The 21,180-nt window shown below is 40.1% G+C and overlaps 1 protein-coding gene across 1 annotated transcript in view; it reads left to right on the top strand.

Moving 5' to 3' along the window:
• LOC120414006 (lachesin) overlaps nt 1–21,180 on the top strand; it is a 278,358-nt gene that overhangs the window by 56,505 nt on the left and 200,673 nt on the right. The window contains exon 4 of the mRNA XM_052710920.1: nt 20,596–20,724. Coding sequence (XP_052566880.1) covers nt 20,596–20,724 — 129 coding nt within the window. The remainder of the gene's footprint in view (nt 1–20,595; nt 20,725–21,180) is intronic.

The raw sequence follows: 21,180 nt of genomic DNA, 5'->3' as shown, positions 1-21,180 counted from the left end.
GTTTCCGAGATACCGTTGAAAAGTGAGCGCTTATTTGGTGACACTGAGAGAAACTCATTTTTCACAAAATTATCAACCAGCCATCCTGTTAAGAAAGTCAAAAAATATTGTGGGAAATTTACACATCTTTCAAAAAATATTTTCTGTGGGGTGAGGGGGCTTTAATTTCGTGAAAAATACTTCTATATAATATCCATATCATTGACTCTTCAGAAAGATGCATTTGAAAAAAAAATTAAATTAATTTTTATTGCAAATTTGAGATTGCATCTTTGATTGATTTTAAAATTTAGGTAAGTAAGATTTTCGATCTTTGATACCGTAAAACGGGGTGACTTTGATAGGTTTGCGATTTTTCCGCAAAATGAAAAGTACAATTAAAAAACGTACGGAATGGTATAGAATCATACTGACCGTGATAGAAAAGTGTTCAAAGTACCTCAAGAAAAACTTTTCATAAAATTTGAAAAGTTTTAAAAGTAAGTTAACTATAGTTAAGAAAATTTTGATGAAAGACATTATTTTAAACTTCTCAAAGTGTCATGATTTTCTCGGATTCTTTGGGCAATTTTCCACTAGGGGAAGGTTAAATAAGTTTGTAAATAATAAATAATACTTGTTTTTGAAAAACAATATAAAAAAAATCTACAAATTTATAGGCAATTTCAGTTGAACAAATTTCATGTAAAATGTGAAAACCTGTGATTCGTGCTTCGAATTCAGTATAAAATGCAATATTAATCGATAATTTTACAAACAAAACTAGTTTTAACAAATTTCAGGCAAAATTCCGACTTTTAACAATTTTACGTGAAATTTATATGTATTTTGTTAAAAAGCTTATAAACTTAGTTAACTAAATATAAAAATTGATTTTTTTTTCTTAAAAACTACATCAGCTCTCTTGGTGATGGTACATTTAACGTACAAATAAAGTTTGAACATCTTAAATATGTTTTTAACAAGAAAAACTATGACTATCAAAGTCACCCCGTAATTTAAACTAAGAATTTTTAACGTAACTATTTTTCTAAACGCTGTTGAGAAAACTTTTTTCCAAAATAGTGCATGGACTTTGTGGACTTTGTGTCTTTGTGTCTAATCTTGAGAAAAACCTTACCTGTTGGCAAATATTCCAAAAACAAATTGAAATCCTATCAAAGTCACCCCGGTTTACGGTACCTGTTTTCTAGCGCAAAATATGCTGAAAAGTCCTAATCATAACCTAAAATTTCGCTGTTTGTATGACATTTAAGGCTGCTCATACAAAAATCTGTATTTTTTTTTTGTTTTTTTAATTGCATGTAAAACCACTTAATGCAAAATTGCTGCTTTTGAAATAGGAATATTGCCAAAGTATCATTCAAACTAAAAATAAATACACAGAAAAGTCGAATTAAAAAGACGTACAGCATTATTCAGAGAAAGAAATTTGGTGTCAAAGAGACTCTTGCAAGGGCATGAGGAAGGCCAAGACCAAGACCAAGACCAAGACCAAGACCAAGACCAAGACCAAGACCAAGACCAAGACCAAGACCAAGACCAAGACCAAGACCAAGACCAAGACCAAGACCAAGACCAAGACCAAGACCAAGACCAAGACCAAGACCAAGACCAAGACCAAGACCAAGACCAAGACCAAGACCAAGACCAAGACCAAGACCAATCTCTATAAGATCTATAAACTTTCCATAATTGTTAGACTAAAGAACAGAACAAATTTGTTATAAAAACATTTCTTTATGCCTTCACCAGGGGAGTCGTCGTCCTATTTCACAATAATTACAGTCACATTTACCGTGTGTGTACTTGTGCACTGTCACAAAAAGCTTCCCACTTCAAATCTGCACCCGGCACTCGGCTGCAAAGCCACAAAATATTTGTTAATGAACAACAGTTGAAAGTTCTGGCCACAAGCCGCCCATAACTAAACTGGAAAAACACGAGCTCCTCCGAGCTTGCAGGCAGCAGCAGTCCCGTGGAGAGCCCTGTATTGTGTACAACTTTCCAGAAAATCTTCACCCAACTCCACCCCAACACACCACACCGCCCACAAACCACATACATCCTTCCCCCATCCTCTCTCCCCACTTTGATTCTTTTCACTTTCGAAAGACCTCGTGAGCGAAACTTCCCACTGTGCACAGTGAATCTATAAATTTTTCCCAATCATAATTCCAGCGAAATGGAGTGTGTCGTTCCAGCGTGAATTGTGCCAGTGTTTGTAGTGCTGCAGTGTGGGTAGTGTGTTGTGTACACAACACACGCACACATGCACAGATACACTCACGTGGAATAGGCACGAACTTGCAGTTGCAGTGCCAAATTGCCGTTTTACCCGTCCCTTCCCTTTTTATTCTAGGGTATCAGGCTTATCATTGAACACTGCCGAAATCTGACAGCTATAAAGACTCTTTATGGCAGAATCGTAACTCATCTGCCGAGGCCCACAATGGACTGCTTTACCCTACCCCCGGCTGCCAAATAGTAGCAGTTCCACCCCATTCACGTAATGTTTCAAGGAAGCAAAGAACGAACGAGATCGTTGCTGGAGATGCAGCTGCTGCAGCCGGTTATGCCATTGGTGGAGCGAAAAAGTAGGGGTTATGAAACCCCGGCTGTCAAACAGGCTTGAAGAAGTAAGAAGTAAGAAGTAAGAAGTAAGAAGTAAGAAGTAAGAAGTAAGAAGTAAGAAGTAAGAGTAAAATGTCAAATCCTAAATATCTAAAATGCTTACAGAAAATTTATTTCCTTAAACCTGTAACGATACCGAAAATAATGTCCTGACTCGTTCTGCAAAACTACTTACCTTGGTAATTTCGACAAACCTACCTAGCTGACCCTTATTTCGTGAGCCGTTACGCTTTGCTGAATGTGAAAATTGTTCATTAAGTTTCTCGGAGTAAGCCTAATTTCGGCACAGCTGGAGCTTCAAACCACGTCACTGGCGACGCTCGCAGACCAGTTCCGGGCGCTCGATTAACCAAGGGTAAAAAGGATGTGTGTGAGACGGAGGCGGATCTCCGACTCGCTCATGCCCGAAACGAGAAGGGGGAGGGGAAGCTTTGCTTTGGTCGAAAGTCCTGCGGCCCAGGGGAAAACCAACTTGTTGTGTGTACGCCCTGGCCTGTTTATTTACAGGGGCACATGAAGTGGACCACGGTAGTGGAAGGAATAAAAGGATTACCATCAACAAATTCACTAATTTGTGAAACTATTTCCAACACGTTCAAGATTGATCAGCAATGAACTTTAGAAAAATACACCGATTTTTGTTCAGTGGACGTTGCATACGGGACTTGAAGACACCAAGCTCTATGAAAAGCGGCGAATAAACTGAGTTTAGGACCGGAGGAGGTTTGCCTCGATGCATGCTACGTGAGGATGCTGCCATCGTGGAAGGTTGCTCCGCCGGGCTAATGTATCGTAAAATTTAATATTAAAGTTTCATTCCACCAGTGAGTCCTTTTGCGTTCCAAATTTATGGAAGCCTGTGTGTGTAGGTGTGTGTGAAAGGGGATACCGGTGGGTTGCTGGAATTGAAGGAGTTGGTTGAACTATGGAATTTAATAAAGCTTCTAGGATCCAACCTTTCAACCTAGAGTGGAGAAATATAAGCATGACAAAAAGTTATTTATTTTTAGCTGTTGAAGCTCTGTTGATTTATAAAATAAAATATCATCTAGATAAAGTTAAATGAAACATTTAAATCATGAAACTTTAATTTGTAAATATGCATGCAAATTTTATTTGAATCTTCTTATATATTTTGTATGAAAAATTTAATTTCAAACTATGGACTCGCAATCGGGCTCCGACTCCGAACCGGCTAAATTTTTTTATGGCAGCTTCTTATTCAAAATAATTTGATACGATTTTTTTTTGTTTGGCCATCAGGGTAACCTATGCCGCCGTGCTAGAGTGGCCTCAAACATAGTAATTTTCGTAAAATTTCGCAAAACAACCATTTTCAAAAAAAAAATACCTCCGAGCCGTTTCAACCGATTTGAGCTCTCTTGGATGCAAATGAGCTATTAGGGAAAAATAGTTTAGTATCAAAAAAACTAGCCTATCATTTGTACCCAAAAAAGTATAGACCATCGCTTAAATTTTCGAATTACCGCAGTTTTAATGAAAAAAGTAGCTATTTCTCGTTTTTGTCTCTGAACAAAAAAAAACGGGTCTAATTATTTTGGCCAAGGAATCTTAGGAAAAAATTGAGCCGAAAATTTATGAGGAAAAATATTGATCCTTGCACTGTAACTTGGATTTGGCCCGCACTTTTCTCTCGCACCTTTGACAATAAAATTTCTAAAAACTAGGCAACCAGCAGTTGTTTATTTACATTTCCAGTCGCAGTTTCCTTCAAACTGGACATTCGCACTTTAAAATTGCGATTGACAGATGAGCAACATCGGCTCGCTTTGATCATTTTTTGAGAAAATTAAAATTCCCGAGCCAGTTTGACAAGTCGCAATAGTGCGATAGATAGCAATAATTTAGTGCGAAGTCCAAGTTAGTGAGAATTGCGCAATATCGCTTCAGCATTTTGCTGGCAAGAAGTTGGCAAGAAGATTCAAGTTGACCCTAATGAGTTATTAGTAATGCAAAGAAAATAAATCAGCTTATTTTCTTGAAAGTATGTGTGAAGTACACAGAAAGTATTTGAAAAATGCATTTTGTTTTAAAAAATACACTTAAAATCGAAATCAACTCGGATCAATTTGCACCCTTTCGACAACGTTGTAGGGAACACCTGAACACACTTGAACAAATTTGGACGAGACCTGGGCCACTAGGGTGGAATCGAAAACAGCAACATATTTTTTTGGTTCTTTCTGGGGTCCAAAACAACCTCCCAAAATTTGGGAGTGATTGGTTGAGCCCCCGATTGGCGAAAAGCGATTGAATTAAATATGGGAGTTTGGATGGAAAAACCCTATTTTGTGCATTACAAACTCCCATGAGCAATTCTCTACCAAAACCGGAAATGGATTTTGTTTGTATTTTTTGATTTGGCTCAAACTTTGTGGGGGCCTTCCCTATGACCAAAGAAGCTATTCTGTGTCATTGGTTCACCCACAAGTCTCCATACAATTTTGGCTGCTGTCCATACAAAAATGGTACGTAAATATTCAAACAGCTGTAACTTTTGAGTGAATTTTCTGATCAATTTGGTGTCTTCGGCAAAGTTGTAGGTATTGTTTAGGACTTTTGAGAATAAATTTGGTACACGGAAACTTTTAAGCCATAGAGAAACATGGTCAAAAAATCTGCAACCGAGTTAATTTTTGAAAAAATAGTGATATTTGGAAAAAAATCGAAATTCCATGCAAAAACAAATTTGATGTAATTTTTTAATGTAAAATTGAATTTCCAATCGAAAAGTACTTTACAGATTTTTTGATAAAGGGCTCTGTTTTCAAAATATAGCCGCCGAAAGTTTGATTTTAGCGAAATATTTGTAGTTTTTCGATTTTAAAAATAGTGACCATAGATGACCATTTCAAAAAATACTTTTTTCAAAAAGTTCAGAAAATTTGCTATAAAATTGTCTAAGAGACATTGAAGATTGGACCTCGGGTTGCTGAGATACAGCGGCCTAAAGAAATAGAAACACGAAAATTGAAGTTTTCTATGTCTCACCAAAACAACCCACCATTTTCTAATGTCGATATCTCAGCTACTAGTCCGATTTTCAATGTTAAAACATGAAACATTCGGGAAATTTTGCGATCTTTTCGAAAAAAAATAAATCAAGACTAGCATTTTAAATGTAAATGTCTTGATTTAAAAATATTCAAAAAAATTTTTTCGAAAAGATCGAAAAATTTCACGAATGTTTCATGTTTTAACATAGAGAATTTGCAGCAAAGCTAAAAGACGCGTGTCGCCACCTATGAACAAATAGCGTAAACCTATGATTTTTTGAAAAAATGTGTTTTTTCCTTCACAATCAACATTTTTATGAAACTTATGCCGGATTCGAATGAGAAAAATTATTTCCAACAATTTGGTGTACAACTTTCCAATATTTGTTTGATTTTTCTATGAGAAAACTGTAAATTTAGAAAAAGATAGTAATTTGGAGTATTTGGCAAGACAGTCTGTCAAAAATCAATAAAAATTGTTGAATATACGTTAACACATCTGTTATCCACTATATAATTGATTATTTCATTGATATATACGGGGAAACTCATTTTTTCGTGTTCCAAAACATGTTTTTTTAAAGAAAAAGGTCACAAATTTTTGCGCGCCCAAAAAATGATGTTCATTATTTTAAAGCAAAAAATTTTTCTCGTCTTTTGCAACCAGTTTCATTAAGATTGATGCAGGGAATCATGAGAAATAAGCGATTTTGTTCTTCAATCCAGCAGAAAGAAATGCGATTTTTGGCAAGTAACCTCATTTTGGCGCCACCTACATTTGAAACACAGTCGCGCTGCAAAACCTCAATTGAAAATCGGATCATTGGTTGCTAAAATATCGACATATCGGGGGTTTAACCAATCGCTCCCAAATTTTGGGAGGTTGTTTTGGACACAAGAAAGAACCAAAAAAATATGTTGCTGATTTGATTTGGCAAATTTTAATTTTTCCCATATAACTTGATTCCACCCTACTGGGCCACCTGCCGGCAAAATCCTGAAGCGATGTTTTTCCTCACGCATTTTCGCGACTTCAACGTTCTGAATTGGCCTGGATATTCTTGGCTAAGGAATCGAGCCAGGGATATCCCAAATTTCCATTTTTTTTTCTGTCATTCTGTTTATTGTGTGAATGTCGGTACACTTTACGTTTTGATCCAAGAAATATTCAGCACTGGTCACGATATCTAATTGTTGTTTTGACCAAATCGATTTATATTTGGGGCGAAGACTGTGAAAAATTCACAGCAAATTTTGGATTGCCATTTCAGTAAAATTAATACCTGAATACGATTCAGTAATCATCACTTTTGCTTAAATTCGGCAATGAACAAAAACATTGCTGAAAAATTAGTAACTGCATATCTTTTGAACTGAAATGTTACTTTCAACTTATTGTTTGTATGCTGCCGAAAGAAAATTCTCTGTCAAATGTGTTGTGTTTTTTAAATTTTGTATTGTGATTGTGATTTTGAGAAAATTGTGAATTACAATTGCCTCGATGTAAACCACTTGTTTTTTTTAGGTTTGAAGGATTGATGAAATTAATGTATAAATATCAGTACTGGAAATATTTTTAATGGCAAGCAAAATCAAATTTTGATAACTGAAATACCATCAACGATTGCTGAATCCTTAACGAATGCTCTGTCAAACTGACACAAGAAAACTATTGAACTCTCAGCAAAATAATTTGACGTTTCTTGTACTGAAATTTCAATAAACTATCTGTCAAAGTGGCTACTGTCAGTTGATTGAGAATTCAGTAAAATTTAAAAATTACTGAATCGCTTATTGAAATGTAAAACTTTTTTGAATTTCAGCGAAAAAAAAATTGGTGTGTAGGGACCCTAAAAGGGAGACTGGTCGAAGTGAATTTGACGTATCCAGATAGACACGAGTTTGACGTATCCAAACGAGCCTTTACGCCAGGGGTGCTCAAAGTTTTTGGATGCCGGGCCAAATTTGAAGCTCAAATGAATTTGCGGGCCAAATGTACAAAATTATTCATTAAGAAAAGATATTACTTTATTTTAATATAAAAGAAAAAAAAATAGATAGATGATGACAAAAAAAGATAGAGATGTTAAGATTTTTAAAATTTCTGCAAGATGTCTAATATTTTGTGAACACGTCAGAACAGAAAATTACAGTATTCATTATTAATCAATAGAACTAATTGTTTAAGGTATTTGATAAAAAGGTTGTTGAATTTGTTGTTTTTTTGTTGAATATACTTGTGTTATCATTGATATTTTCATTTTCATTCGAAAGATTGGACGATTTTGCATAAAATCAACTTGAGAAAAGTAGTGTAATGAAATAGTTTTCGTATAGTAATTAGCGGATGAAAGAAATTGGTCAAATTTCAGTTAAAAATAACCAAAGCTCAGACTTCAGAAATGAGCCTTATTTACAGGCAAAACAAAGCAGGATTGTATTTTAGCCGAATGTATAGTTATCTGAGGCAAATCTGGACATATAGGATGAATAGGGACAGCTATTTCAACTTTGCTTTCACTCATCTGATCATATTTTTAATTTGTTTATGTAAAAACAAACATAAACAAACAAGTTTCTAAATTTTAAGCTTTTAAGTACTCTGAAAACTAATGTCCTTACTTAGACTGTAATCTCGATTCGCCACATTTCACTGAAGTAATATTTTATGTACAGAATTGGTTTTGGTAAGGTCTGCTTTATTCGAATAACCTCAATCGTGCACAAAAATGTGCAAAGTTGAAATCTTTTTTTTTTTTGGTCAAGTTAAAATTTGGTGGGGCTGATGATACCATCAAAACAAGCAAAAAACTCGATATTCTTCCAAATCGGACTACGCGCTTTTATTTGACACAAGTCAATTTACGATAAATTTATCTTTATTTGGGGTTAAAAAAAACTACCCCCAATTGAAAACTGGATGAAAAATTAACTTTAAAAACAAAAAAAAAAGTGGAAAATCCCTTTGCCCCACATACGGGCAAAGCTACGCACTTAATTTTTTAGGGTAATTGCCTGGTTCTCGACATAAAAGCGATTTGAGGTACATCCTAGTACTACGTTTTGAAGGCAAGTGATAGGGGTACCATTTGGTACATACAAAGAATCAAAAATAGTCTATGGTCATCGGTGACAGAATGATTGTCACTAGGTGCTTACCTTTACCCCACTCTTCTCTATTCTGCATAAAAAAAATATTTTGGGATTCATTGAACTTTAATTTTAATTGCTCTCAGTATGAAAACCAAGTAAAAAATTTTCATTTGAGCAACATAAATACACTGAAAATAGTTTTAATTGAAAAACAACACATATTGATTCTACGTCCAATTATCTTTCTAGTGAGTTCTGGCTCAACTCTGAACGCTTGCGGTTTAAGAGATATAGCAGTTTGAAAATGAAGGGTTTTAACATTGTTTACAAAAAAAAGCGAAACTTTGTGGTGGTGTCAAATAAAAGCGCGTAGTCCGATTTGGACGAAAATCGAGTTTTTTGCTTGTTTTGATGGTATCAACAGCCCCACCAAATTTTAACTTGATAAAAAAAATGATTTCAACTTTGCACATTTTTGTGCACGATTGAGGTTATTCGAATAAAGCAGACCTTACCAAAACCAATTCTGTACATAAAATATTACTTCAGTGAAATGTGGCGAATCGAGAGGACATTAGTTTTCAGAGTACTTAAAAGCTTAAAATTTAGAAACTTGTTTGTTTATGTTGGTTTTTACATAAACAAATTAAATATATGATCAGATGAGTGAAAGCAAAGTTGAAATAGCTGTCCCTATTCATCCTATATGTCCAGATTTGCCTCAGATAACTATACATTCGGCTAAAATACAATCCTGCTTTGTTTTGCCTGTAAATAAGGCTCATTTCTGAAGTCTGAGCTTTGGTTATTTTTAACTGAAATTTGACCAATTTCTTTCATCCGCTAATTACTATACGAAAACTATTTCATTACACTACTTTTCTCAAGTTGATTTTATGCAAAATCGTCCAATATTTCGAATGAAAATGGTTCCGTAACGATAAGTGGTTGCGAACACGGTCAAAATTCAAAATTAAGGGTAAGTTTCCCAAAAACCTTGAAAATTACCCTTGAAAACATAATTTTTTAAATGTTTGTTAAAGTGCGATAGAAAGCCCTCGCGATTACCTTTCCAACGATATATAAGTTTTTGATGTTTGGTAATGTATTTTGGGAGATATCATTTCTTCAAATAAGGGCATTTTTTTGAAAAAATCCATTGTTCGAAACAAGTTTTTATTTACAGTTGGCTAACGGCTGACATTCTCATTGGTTCGAAGGTTGTTTATATGGTTTTTTGGTGCGCCGAATCGAATGAGAACATTGCCGTAACGATTTGAGAACATGTGCATCTAGTGGGACGGTTTCAGCGAGAATTGCTCAAATTATATTTAATGAATGAAAAATCGTTGCAAAATTATTTTCGAGACATAAACTAGACTGTTGCAATATATAAAAAAGTTTTTGTCCCATGATTCTAAACATGATCGAGGCAGGGGAAAAAATTAAAAATATATAGAGCAATTCCAGCCCAAAACAGGAATTTTTCAGGTACTTTTTTCTCGACCCTCTCCGATTTCAATGAAACTTTGTAGACATGTTATCCTACGCTTATATAAGCCATTTTTGTGTATATGGAGCCAGTTCCACACGATAATGATATTTGAGAAGGGCGTAAGTGTTTTAAATATTTTTGTAATTCGGAATTTAAATATTTATGTATCTCGAAGCCGTTGCATCGTATCAAAAAGTGGTCAAAGACCGGATCGAGCCCTTTCGAATTTAGTGGACTGTATTTTGTGGGGGGGTTTTAGCTCGTCCAGAGCACACGGGGTCAACGAACTTCTTCACAACACGGATCGAAGAAGAACACAAGTTGATACGCGGTACAACTCTTTATTTCGCGGCGATCGAGACGGTACACAGTACGCGGGGGGTTCTGGTGAACCGAGCCGTTTGGGTGTTGGCTGAATACTTAACATTTATTTCAAACATAAACAAACTGAACCCGTCGGGCACTCCCGTACGGTCTCTCTCACTCTCTCATACACTCTCTCATCACTCATTCTCTCTCTCACGATTCATCCCGAAACTAACCTAATGTATAGGGTAAATGGCGCAACTATCGATCTCAAACATGCCGCCCGCCTTGAAACCTGTGGTTTCAACAAATTGAAAAGGAACGCTACCTACTTTCTTACACTAATACTAACATAAAATGGAACACTCTTAGGGCTAACTTCGCTTCACATCATTTCAATAGAATCAATTGATCTTCTCTTCTATGCTGATGTAAACAAACTTCTGCTGCTATCATTGGGTGAATCGTGGACAACAACGACGGTGCATTTTCTGCTTGTTGAACTGCATTCTGCTCCCTGGATCGGTCATCTGCTGCTTCGGTGCTGCCTTGTGCAGCCTGCTCGTGGGGATCGCCGCCGAGTAGCGGACGTGGTGGTGTGTTTGCTGCTGTTGCAGCCTCGACTTCGATCGTCGTCAGCGTTCGTCAGACCGGTGGCCGTGTGCCACGATCGCGAACCGTGCTTCTGGTGCAGCCTCGCGCTGCGCTTCTTCGGTGTGGGTGGGGGGTGATGCTCCAGCGGAACATGCTCTTCTTCGGGTGGGACAAACGTCGACCACAGAGTGCACACGGGGTGCAGTTGCATCGGTTGATGCCTTCCTTCTTCTTCGGGTGTATGTCATCTTGTTGATGTTGTTCTTGTTGCAGGTTTCCTCGGGGAGAGATACGATGTAGTATGCAGTGGAGATTTTTTGTAAAACCGGAACAACTTACCCAGCCAGGTAACGTTGACGCTGGGCCCGCAGGCCATAAAGATGTTACGCTGGGGGTGTGTCGTTCGCCGGTGTGCTGTTTGCCGGTGCGGTGATCGCCGCTGTGCTGTTGTTGCGGACGAGGATGATCTTCGTGCAGGTGGACTTCGGACGTTGGTGTCGGTGGTTGAGTTGGTGGTGTGCCTCGAACAAAACTTGATGTAGTAGGTGTATGTAGCGTGCGTAAACTGGAACAACTTACCCCACCAGGTGAATTCTGGGGGCGTTGTTCTTCTTCGCTGGTTAGGGATGACTTCAAACTTCGTACTGCGTGGTGACTTCAAACTTCGTGGTCGGGATGTCGATCGGCGCGTGAGCTGGCCAAGCCCACTGTCGAACGAGCAGCCGAGACCGACTGGCAGGAACCTAGGCTTCCTCCAGTGAGATGTGGTAGCGTGGGTGGGTGTGCTACCGATGATAGAGGTGATTAGCGACTTTTACAAACATGCAATCCCATAACCAGGTGAGCCTTGTGCGCTGAGCTCGGACAGGCAGGTGTCCACCGAGTAGCGAAGCTATACAGCGTCCAGCGAGCTTTCTTCTTTCATACCATACATGCACACATACATACTACAAACACCAACATAAACTTCAAAAATGGGTGACGCAGCAGCGTCGGGGCGCACTTAGCGAGTGCTTAATTCGTGGTTTGAACTAATTTTATTATTTTCCGGATGGGAAGCGAACAGATCTTCGAGCTCACACGATCGAAGCGTCCGTTTGCAGTGCGAGATGTTCGACAGACGAACACAGACTCGCATGACGCCGTCCACCAGTTGTGTGTTGGGGCGCGTAACCTTCTCCGACGCCTTGACCATTTGCCAGGTGACATCTCCAACCGTGGAATGTTGACCTTCTTCTTCTTGCGCTTTGGGTTCTCGAGCGGAGCCACCTTGGCCTCGACCATGAGCTGTCGAAACGTGACGGAACCGTCAAGCGCAGTGCAGCGCAGGTAGAGACTCGCACCGTTCTCGACGCAATCGTTGCTGAACCCAATCCAGCGCGGCACCTTTCTCGTCGCGACCGCCTTCAAACTCATCCTAACTCTCCACAGCTGCTGCAACGATTCGTCCGACGGTTGATCCCGATCGCTCTTGATCGTGTTGAGCGTGCTGCGCTCGTCCTTCAGGTGCTTCGGGAGCTGCTTGAGCAGCTCTGGGCAGTGGGAGATCCACTTCTTCGCCGCGTGCGTGTCTGCTTCTTCAATGCTTCCATCCGTATCTCGCAACGTCTTCTTCTTGACCAGCTCTTCGCCGGTGGACTCCTTCACAGGGTTGTCGGCGTGACTCGCCTTCAGTTCGTAGAATTCCTTCAGGTCAACCGCTGAGCTGAAGTAGGTTGCCGTGCATGGAATGCTGGGTGACGATGCTGGAACTTTCCCCGATACTATCCATCTGAACACCGTCTCCTGCAGCGTCGGACCGTCCTCGACGATCTTACGCCGACCAGTCGCCAGCAAATCGAAGAAAAACTCAGCGCCGATGATCATGTCAATGGGACCAGGTTTCCCAAAGTGCGGATCAGCGAGAGTGATGTCACAGGGGAGCATCATCTGGCTGACGTCAACCGGTGTGACGGGCAGATCGTTGGCGATCTTTTCCAGCACGTGGAACTGCATTTCCTTCGAAAACCTCGAGATCGTAGCCAGCCGTGGCTGGATCCTTGCGCGTACGGCCTCGAGCGACAACGCTGAACCGTTTCCGATGCCCTGTACTCTCAGTACATCTGGTGTTGTCCGGAACTTCAGCTTCTTCGAAAACGTGTGAGAAATGTAGCAGAACTCGGAACACGAATCCAATAGTGTCCGAGCGAACGAGAAGTTCCCAAACTGGTCTTCGACGCGAACTACAGCCGTGGACATGAGGACTCGGCGAGAAAGTGTGGGTGCATTTTGTGCGGAGAGGGATGCCGCTTTGAGAGTGGTGGTATTACGAAAGTCTGTGGGTGGTGGTGGGTGAGTGTTTCGAGAAGTGGATTGGATCACGGAGTAGAAACTTGTGGTTGGTTGGGTGGAAATGTTCTGTGTCTGGTCTTGCTGTCTCGTGGGTTGTTGTTGTCCAGCTTCGTGGGGTTGACTTTGCGTAATAGGAACGGAGGATCTTTCTTGTCGAGCGCCAGCAGGGGCCGGCGTGTCGTAGTGCAGCAACGTGTGATGTCTTCCGCCGCAGCGGGAACAGGAACCACGAGAACATCCGTCAGCGTAATGACCAGCATGTAAACAATTTCGGCACAGTCGCCGTCGATTCACTTCCTCCACTCGTTGGGACACAGACATGTTCCTCAGCTTGCTGCAATTGAACGGCATGTGAAATGCCTCTTCACAAAACAAACAGCGCCGTTGTGACTGCGAGGACGTGTGAGCTGTCGAGACTCTCGAGCGGTTCTGCCGACCATCTCCTTCGCTGGGCCGGTTGGCCTTGATAGATTGCAGCACCGTACACTGACTACGCAGAAACTCGATCAACACGTCGTACTTCGGTACAGCTTTCGAGTTGTGGTGCGACTCCCACAGACGCAGCGTGGCATGATCCAAACGCGCGCAGAGCATATGGACCAGGAGCGTCGACCAGGCTTCCGTTCCTTCACCGAGCTTCTTCAGCATCTGGAGGTTCGTCTCGAACTCGCTGATCAAGTGAGACAGACCGTCACAGCTCTCCTTCCGCAGCGGCTCAATGTCGAAGAGCGCGTCCAGGTACGCCTTCACGATGAGCTTGTGGTTGTCGTACTTCTTCTCCAGTGCCTTCCAAGCCACGTCGTAGCCTTCTGCGGAGAAATCTACCGACAGAATCTCCAGCTGTGCTTCTCCTTGCAGAGCAGACCTCAAGTAGGTGAACTTGTCGATGTCCGGCAGCTGCACGTTGGAGTGGATGAGGCTCTTGTAGGTGTCGCGAAACGGGATCCAGTCCTTCAGTTCGCCGCTGAAGTTGGGCAGCTTGATGTCCGGCAACTTAATGCGCGAAATCGACCGATCGAAGCAGGTTTCGTTCAGGTCAGCACCAGGAGTGGGCTCAACCTTGACCGGACGCAGTGCGACCAGCTTTGCCTTCACCACGAAGTACCTCTCCTCGACGTCACGAAGAGCCTTGTTGTACTCCATCTCACGCTGAACCACCAGATCAGCCAACCGCTTCTTCCGAGCCTCCTTCGACTCTTCAACAACTTGATCCTCATCTTCGTCGTCGATCATGGCTTCGATCTTGCGGCGCACCTTGAAGAACTTCCTCATTGCCTCCTCCAGGGTGTCCAGCCGAATCGAGATCTCATGCTCAGCCCTCTGGTACGCCTCCACGAAATCTCCAACACCATTGATGGTCAGGATCAGCTGCCGCTCCTGCTTCAGCAAATCCTTGAAGTCGTCCATGCTTCACCACCTTCACTCCCGTTGACCGCCAAAACCCGGAACACTGCAACCGCGAATACCGAAACGATCGACTCAACGTTCTACGCGACCCGATTGACAGTGGGGAGAGACAGCCAAGGTGGAGAACCAGCAGTGGACCGACCGACAGAGACCAGAACAATCCAAAAATTCAGGGCTTGCGCAATTAAAACCCAGACCACAACCCAAGAAATAAACGCTCTTGCGTAAAAAATCCAAACTTCTTTATTTCGAAAAATCGCTCCAAAAAGATTCTCACTCACTCCACCCAAAATGGCACACACCTCACAAACGCACACACACACACCTCATGCACCACATGCAAACCCAAACACTTCCTGGTACGCTGCAGCTCCTCCAGGAACCTCCGGTAGATGGGCAGCGTCCAGCACACACACAATCACTCCCGTTCAACAGCTTCAAACAGCAGCGCAGCTTCCGTCCGCCGTAGAACAGCTCCCAGCAGACCACGATCGCTCCAGCTGCTTCTTCCAGCCAGCACCACCTCGCAGACAGCATAAAAAACGCAGCACAAAGCCGCAAATAACTGCGCGATGGCGCCAACTGCCGCGGACTCGCACAGTCCGATCGCGATGGCCACTGTTCCGCGAACAGGCCACTTCACACGCGCGCGCACACAAAAAGTTCTTTCACTTCGGGCCGGCCACTTCGATCCGGTTCGAAGGACCAATGTTCCGGATCGAGCCCTTTCGAATTTAGTGGACTGTATTTTGTGGGGGGGTTTTAGCTCGTCCAGAGCACACGGGGTCAACGAACTTCTTCACAACACGGATCGAAGAAGAACACAAGTTGATACGCGGTACAACTCTTTATTTCGCGGCGATCGAGACGGTACACAGTACGCGGGGGGTTCTGGTGAACCGAGCCGTTTGGGTGTTGGCTGAATACTTAACATTTATTTCAAACATAAACAAACTGAACCCGTCGGGCACTCCCGTACGGTCTCTCTCACTCTCTCATACACTCTCTCATCACTCATTCTCTCTCTCACGATTCATCCCGAAACTAACCTAATGTATAGGGTAAATGGCGCAACTATCGATCTCAAACAACAAACTTGTAGGAAATTTGACGGACTTTTCGATAAAAATACACTGAAAGAAAAAAACACTCAACTTTTATGAGATTTTTTTATTTTTATGTTTAAAAGTCAAATTTGAGGGGGAGCCCACGATTTTTTTTCGTTCAAAATTTTTGTGAAGATAGCCTAAAATGTTACAAAAAGACTCACGAAAAATGCAGGATGGAGCAACTCACCTAAAAAAATACAAAAATCATTTACTGAAACTGTTTTTTTGAAAAGTGCTCTAAACGTCAAAATTTTCAAAAACCGAATACGGGAATCGATTCTCCAGACAATTTTACATAAAAGTCTCCATATTGACTACTGTCCTAAGTCCAATCCTTGTGAAGTTACAGCGGTTTTAAAAATAAAAATGTTGAAAAAATAGGTTTTTTGATGGTTTTTGGCGATTTCTAGGTAACAGACTTGATTTTTCAGTCTCGTAAATATTTTTACCGGAAAGCTCGTCCAATTTCCCATAAGTTTGTCTTTGACCACATTTCAATTGGATGTATAAGCTTACAGAAATAAGCTAATTACATTGCTCATAACTGAAAACATCATATTTTTTCAGTGTAGTATAGTAACCTGGATAGTAAATTACGCCCTTCTTAAATGTCATTATCGAGTGGAACTGGCTCCATATACACAAAAATGGCTTATATAAACGAAGGATAACATGTCTACAAAGTTTCATTGAAATCGGAGAGGGTCGGGTACAACCGATTCCCTATTTGGCATGGAATTGCTCTATACAAATTGTAATTACAAGCCAGAATTGAAATTCTGAAACATTTCAATGATTTTTTTTTTTCGAATATTTGCAATAGCCTTAGTCTTCTGAATTTTTCAAATTTTGTCTGCCTGAATTAGATTATAATCAGTCAGATTCAACTCTCAACTTTCATGAGTTCCAATTCCGAGGTGAAAGTGGTGTAAAGGGTGTAAGCGGGTCCGGAGTCTATGTTATGCTCTACACAACATTTTCAAAAAAAATATGGAAATTTTGTAATTGCGTTACGTAATAAAAAAAACGCTCCCAAAGATCAAACAGTCTCCCTAATTAGGGTCTGTAGTGAAGACTCGTCATGTGGGTACCGCATTAGGATGTAACAAAAATGACTTTTTGTGGGCATTCAGGGGCTTGGTCTGTTGGACGTTTAAGTAGCTGGTACAACGCCTTTGAACTTTATAGGATTTATCACCTTAAAATATAACAGCAATTCCATTTGAAAAGAGCCTAAACCGTAAAAAAAAGTTCTCCGATCAGGCTCAACATTTTTCTGGGGGTTCCTTAGCCAAAATGATTAGACCCGTATTTTTTTGTTTCAAACGATTTTAGCTCTCTTGGACGCAAATGAATAGTGATTAGGGGAAAAATAATTTGAGATCCGAAAAAACAGCCAAACATTTCAAATAGTCGCATGAAAACGTAAAATGGCGTTTTGACCGTGTCTGGAACAAAAAGCCTATGTCTAAAAATATGTTTGTCGGATTCCTCGGAAAATTTCACATATCATATCAAAAAATGGGCGATGTCGAACCGTACATTTCCTAGGTATGATTTTTTGAAAATAAAATCTGGATTTTTCGACGCGCCACGCGAAAAAACGGGAAAATGACGAAATCGGCAAAAAAATCAACCTTTTTCACAAAAACTGCGATAAGTATGAAATTTCAGCTATGACCTATGCATATTTGGGTACGCAAACAAACGCTCCAAGTTTCAACAAATTTGATAACACCAGTTAAAAGAAACAGTAAATAATGTAAACAAAGAACGGAAAAGCACGTGTCACAAGCAGACATGCATCCGCTCTAACTCCTCTTTGAGAAGAACCTGTTTGGCATTTCGAGTAGATAATACCAAGCATGTTGAGACAGTGATTTGAGTACATAACAAGTGTGATTGGCAATATCCAGGAAACGGAGGCGAATTTTCAAAATCGGGTTAAAGCATCTCTTAGGGTTTGTTCAGTATAACAATACGTCATTTTCGACCAAAATAGTCTATGTCACACGATAGCACACAACAGATGAAGGGAAGATGCTCCATTTTTAAGGGGATAAGGGAAACTCTTCACGGCATCCTCAAATAAGTTTTTTTTTTGAAGTTGGACGTTTTTTTGGGAGTTAAGGGAAAGCTCATAATTAAATACGAGCTTAACGATAAGTAGCTTCGTACAGTGTTGCTTTACTATTGTTTGATTTTAGTTTAAGCAGCTTTGTTTAATTTTTCTTGCTTTCAATCAGCTATTAGTTTTGACCTTTTTGGATTTGAGGGTAAACAAATTATAATTTTCGGAGACCCATAATTCGGATTTGTGATTTAAAAATTCACAAAACGTGAATTTCGCTCACATTTAAAGGTGATAATGCGTCATCGAAATCGTGTCCGTTAATCATGGGGCGCACAAAATGTTTGTCAGCTGTCAGCGCTGGGTGCTGCAGCAATTTTGTCAACTCAATGTGACAGATTGTGACACGTGGCAAAGATTATCGCGCAACGATTCTATAGAAAGCTGCAAATTAAAAAGCCCCATTCAGGCGGGAAATGAATCTGTTGTGATGATAAGTGTCATTCACGTCAACGCGTTCTGTTGACGGTGACTGCTTTATTGGAATTAATATTCCAGTCCACCTCTCCTCGGTGAGCCTCGATTCGCTTCATTGGAGCCGTCTAATTAAAATATTCCATCATCCACAAAGGAATCTTGCTCAAGAGATGGAGGAGGGAGGGGGGTCAAGTGACCATTTTGAATGAGATTCACCCTCCCCAGAACTGCTGTCATCACAATCAATGAATGGTGGCCCACTTTTTTTCTGTTGTACTCACTCTCTCTAGCCCAGGAATAATTTTATTTGTAAAACTTAATTCATCTGCATAAAGCTGAGCGAACTGGAGACTCTCGCAAAGAAGCAATTCCATTCAGTAGTCAGCCAGTCAGTCTGGGAGCGCGCTGTTTGAATGCGAATGGGATTCCCGGGAAGAGGCAAATAAAACGCTCAAGTGACAAACTCTTGAGCAAACTCTGCGAGGCGAGGAGCTGTTGAAGAGTAGCCAAGTGGGGGGCCAGGCGGGCGCAGCAAAAATAAAATCAGGATGGAATTAACCCCGGAATGCATTTTATAGCAGTTTTCATTTGGCTTAATCTTGTGTAGCAGAATGCGGAGGAAAAGCGACGATTAAGAGTTTTAGTTTCAACGCTGGTGAAAAGGGTTTTGGCTGTTTAATTTTTTTAAATAACACCTTCGCTTTGTGAAAGTACATTCAAAATCTAAGGGCCTGGTTTTCAACGAGCTTTTTGCTTAGAATTTTTCATTACGTTAATAAGTAGTTTTGAAATGCGTTCTATTTGCTCATTTTTAATAAACAACACGTTATGTCTGATTTTTTTAAAAGTGGTTGTTCTTCATTTTATCATTCCTTCCTCTGATTGGAATTAAAAAACTATGAAATCAATATTGATTCATTTTGTGAAGTGACGTAATAGTCTTTTGGACAGTAATTTGACACTGTTTGACTGTTTCTATTATAACAAGGATTTCTTGCCTATTACTAAAAATAGAAAGGTTAATTTCATTTAAAAATTTCGTCACAAAATCACTTCAAATCTAAAATCATCCGTCACCAAAAAAAAAACCTCTAGCAATTTGTTGTATTTAAAGTGTACATTCTAAATACCCACAACACATTTATGTTTGTTTGTTTACCTACTCCTTGGGTAAACCATATATCCTTGTGAATGTGACACAAAAGATTTTCGAGCAGATCCTCCGTGCTGATATAAAAACCATGGCGATAATCTGATAAAAAGACTCATCTCGTCTCCTAGGAAGGCAGACTCTTCTGCTAAGCTGATTTTCATGCCGCATTTTCCGGAAAACGATGATTTTCAAACCTTTGATCGAAACGTAAGGTACCGTCGTAGACAGATCCAATTGAAGAATGGAGGATTTTTCAGAGGAAAGTAGATGTTAGAGTTTGAGCTTAAGCCTGTCCCCAACCTGTTGCCCTTAATCCACGTCACGTGTCCGTTTATCTGTGGCAGCACCAAGGACAACTGCTTATTGGACGAAGAAAACAGTGGACCAAAAAAGGAAAATTTAATCTTTATTATGCCTGACAGATTACTTGATTGCTGGTGAAGCATGGCGAAATATATGTCCCCTAGCTGGGGTTGGAGATAGGAAAAACGCTGGTCAGTGTCCAGCAGCAGCAACAACAACGAGGCTCATCCCACCAGACACAGAAGTAAATATATTTCACTGTTTGTGTCGCAAGAAATAAAGGACAACGATGATAAAACGAAAATTTCGAATGATGTATACGGGGTTAACATTACTGGATGCTGCCGGTTTTAGGTTATGTTTTTACCCAATCTCACGGAGACCATTCCGTTTGATTTAGAACATTTAAACCCCGTTTTTTACACGACATAGCATTAAATCTCAATGTTTGTTTTGCGGACTATAAGTTCTTCCTCATACCAGATCATAAGATTTTTTATGATAACGTTTTTGAGGAATCACAGATTTCGGCAAGTGATAAATTTAGTTAAAAGATAGCTCGTTTACGCAACGTCTCACCACTCTTCTTCTTCTTCTTTTTTCAGTCGAATCCTTCAACGGCACCCACCTGCATCTGCCCAAACTGGAACGGAGACAGATGGGGGCGTATCTGTGCATTGCGTCGAACGACGTTCCTCCGGCAGTCAGCAAACGGGTTTCCCTCAGCGTACACTGTAAGTACGAGGATTAACGAGAGACGATCACTAGCTACAGTATGTAAAAAAAGTATTTACACCCCTTGGGCACTATGCACATTTTGTGATGAAACTTGTAAACAATTTAAAGTTTGACAGGAACCTAGTATTACGTTTTGTTCAGAAACTCATGCCGAACATTTTGCTATAAAAAGCTCATGAAAAGTTGATTTCCATAAAAAGTTATAAAACAAATATTATTACAGCAATCAAAAAAGGTGCAAAAAAAGTTTGTACACCTTTTGAAAAATTAACATAAATAATGTTATTTGTTGACAAATCACCATAAATCCAGTCTTTCGACTCCAAATAGACATGATTGAATGATTAAAAAAATAATTTGGGTTGAATATAAAGTTTACTAACTACTTAGTATAAAAGTTTATATAACTCTGGAAATTCTATATAAAACTTATCTTAACTTAATTTTGCAAA

The sequence above is a fragment of the Culex pipiens genome, chromosome 3 (genome assembly GCF_016801865.2).
Source record: "Culex pipiens pallens isolate TS chromosome 3, TS_CPP_V2, whole genome shotgun sequence".
NCBI classification, from domain to species: domain Eukaryota; kingdom Metazoa; phylum Arthropoda; class Insecta; order Diptera; family Culicidae; genus Culex; species Culex pipiens.
The sequence above is the reverse complement of the archived record's forward strand: the minus strand, read 5'-3'. Positions and strand labels throughout refer to the sequence as shown.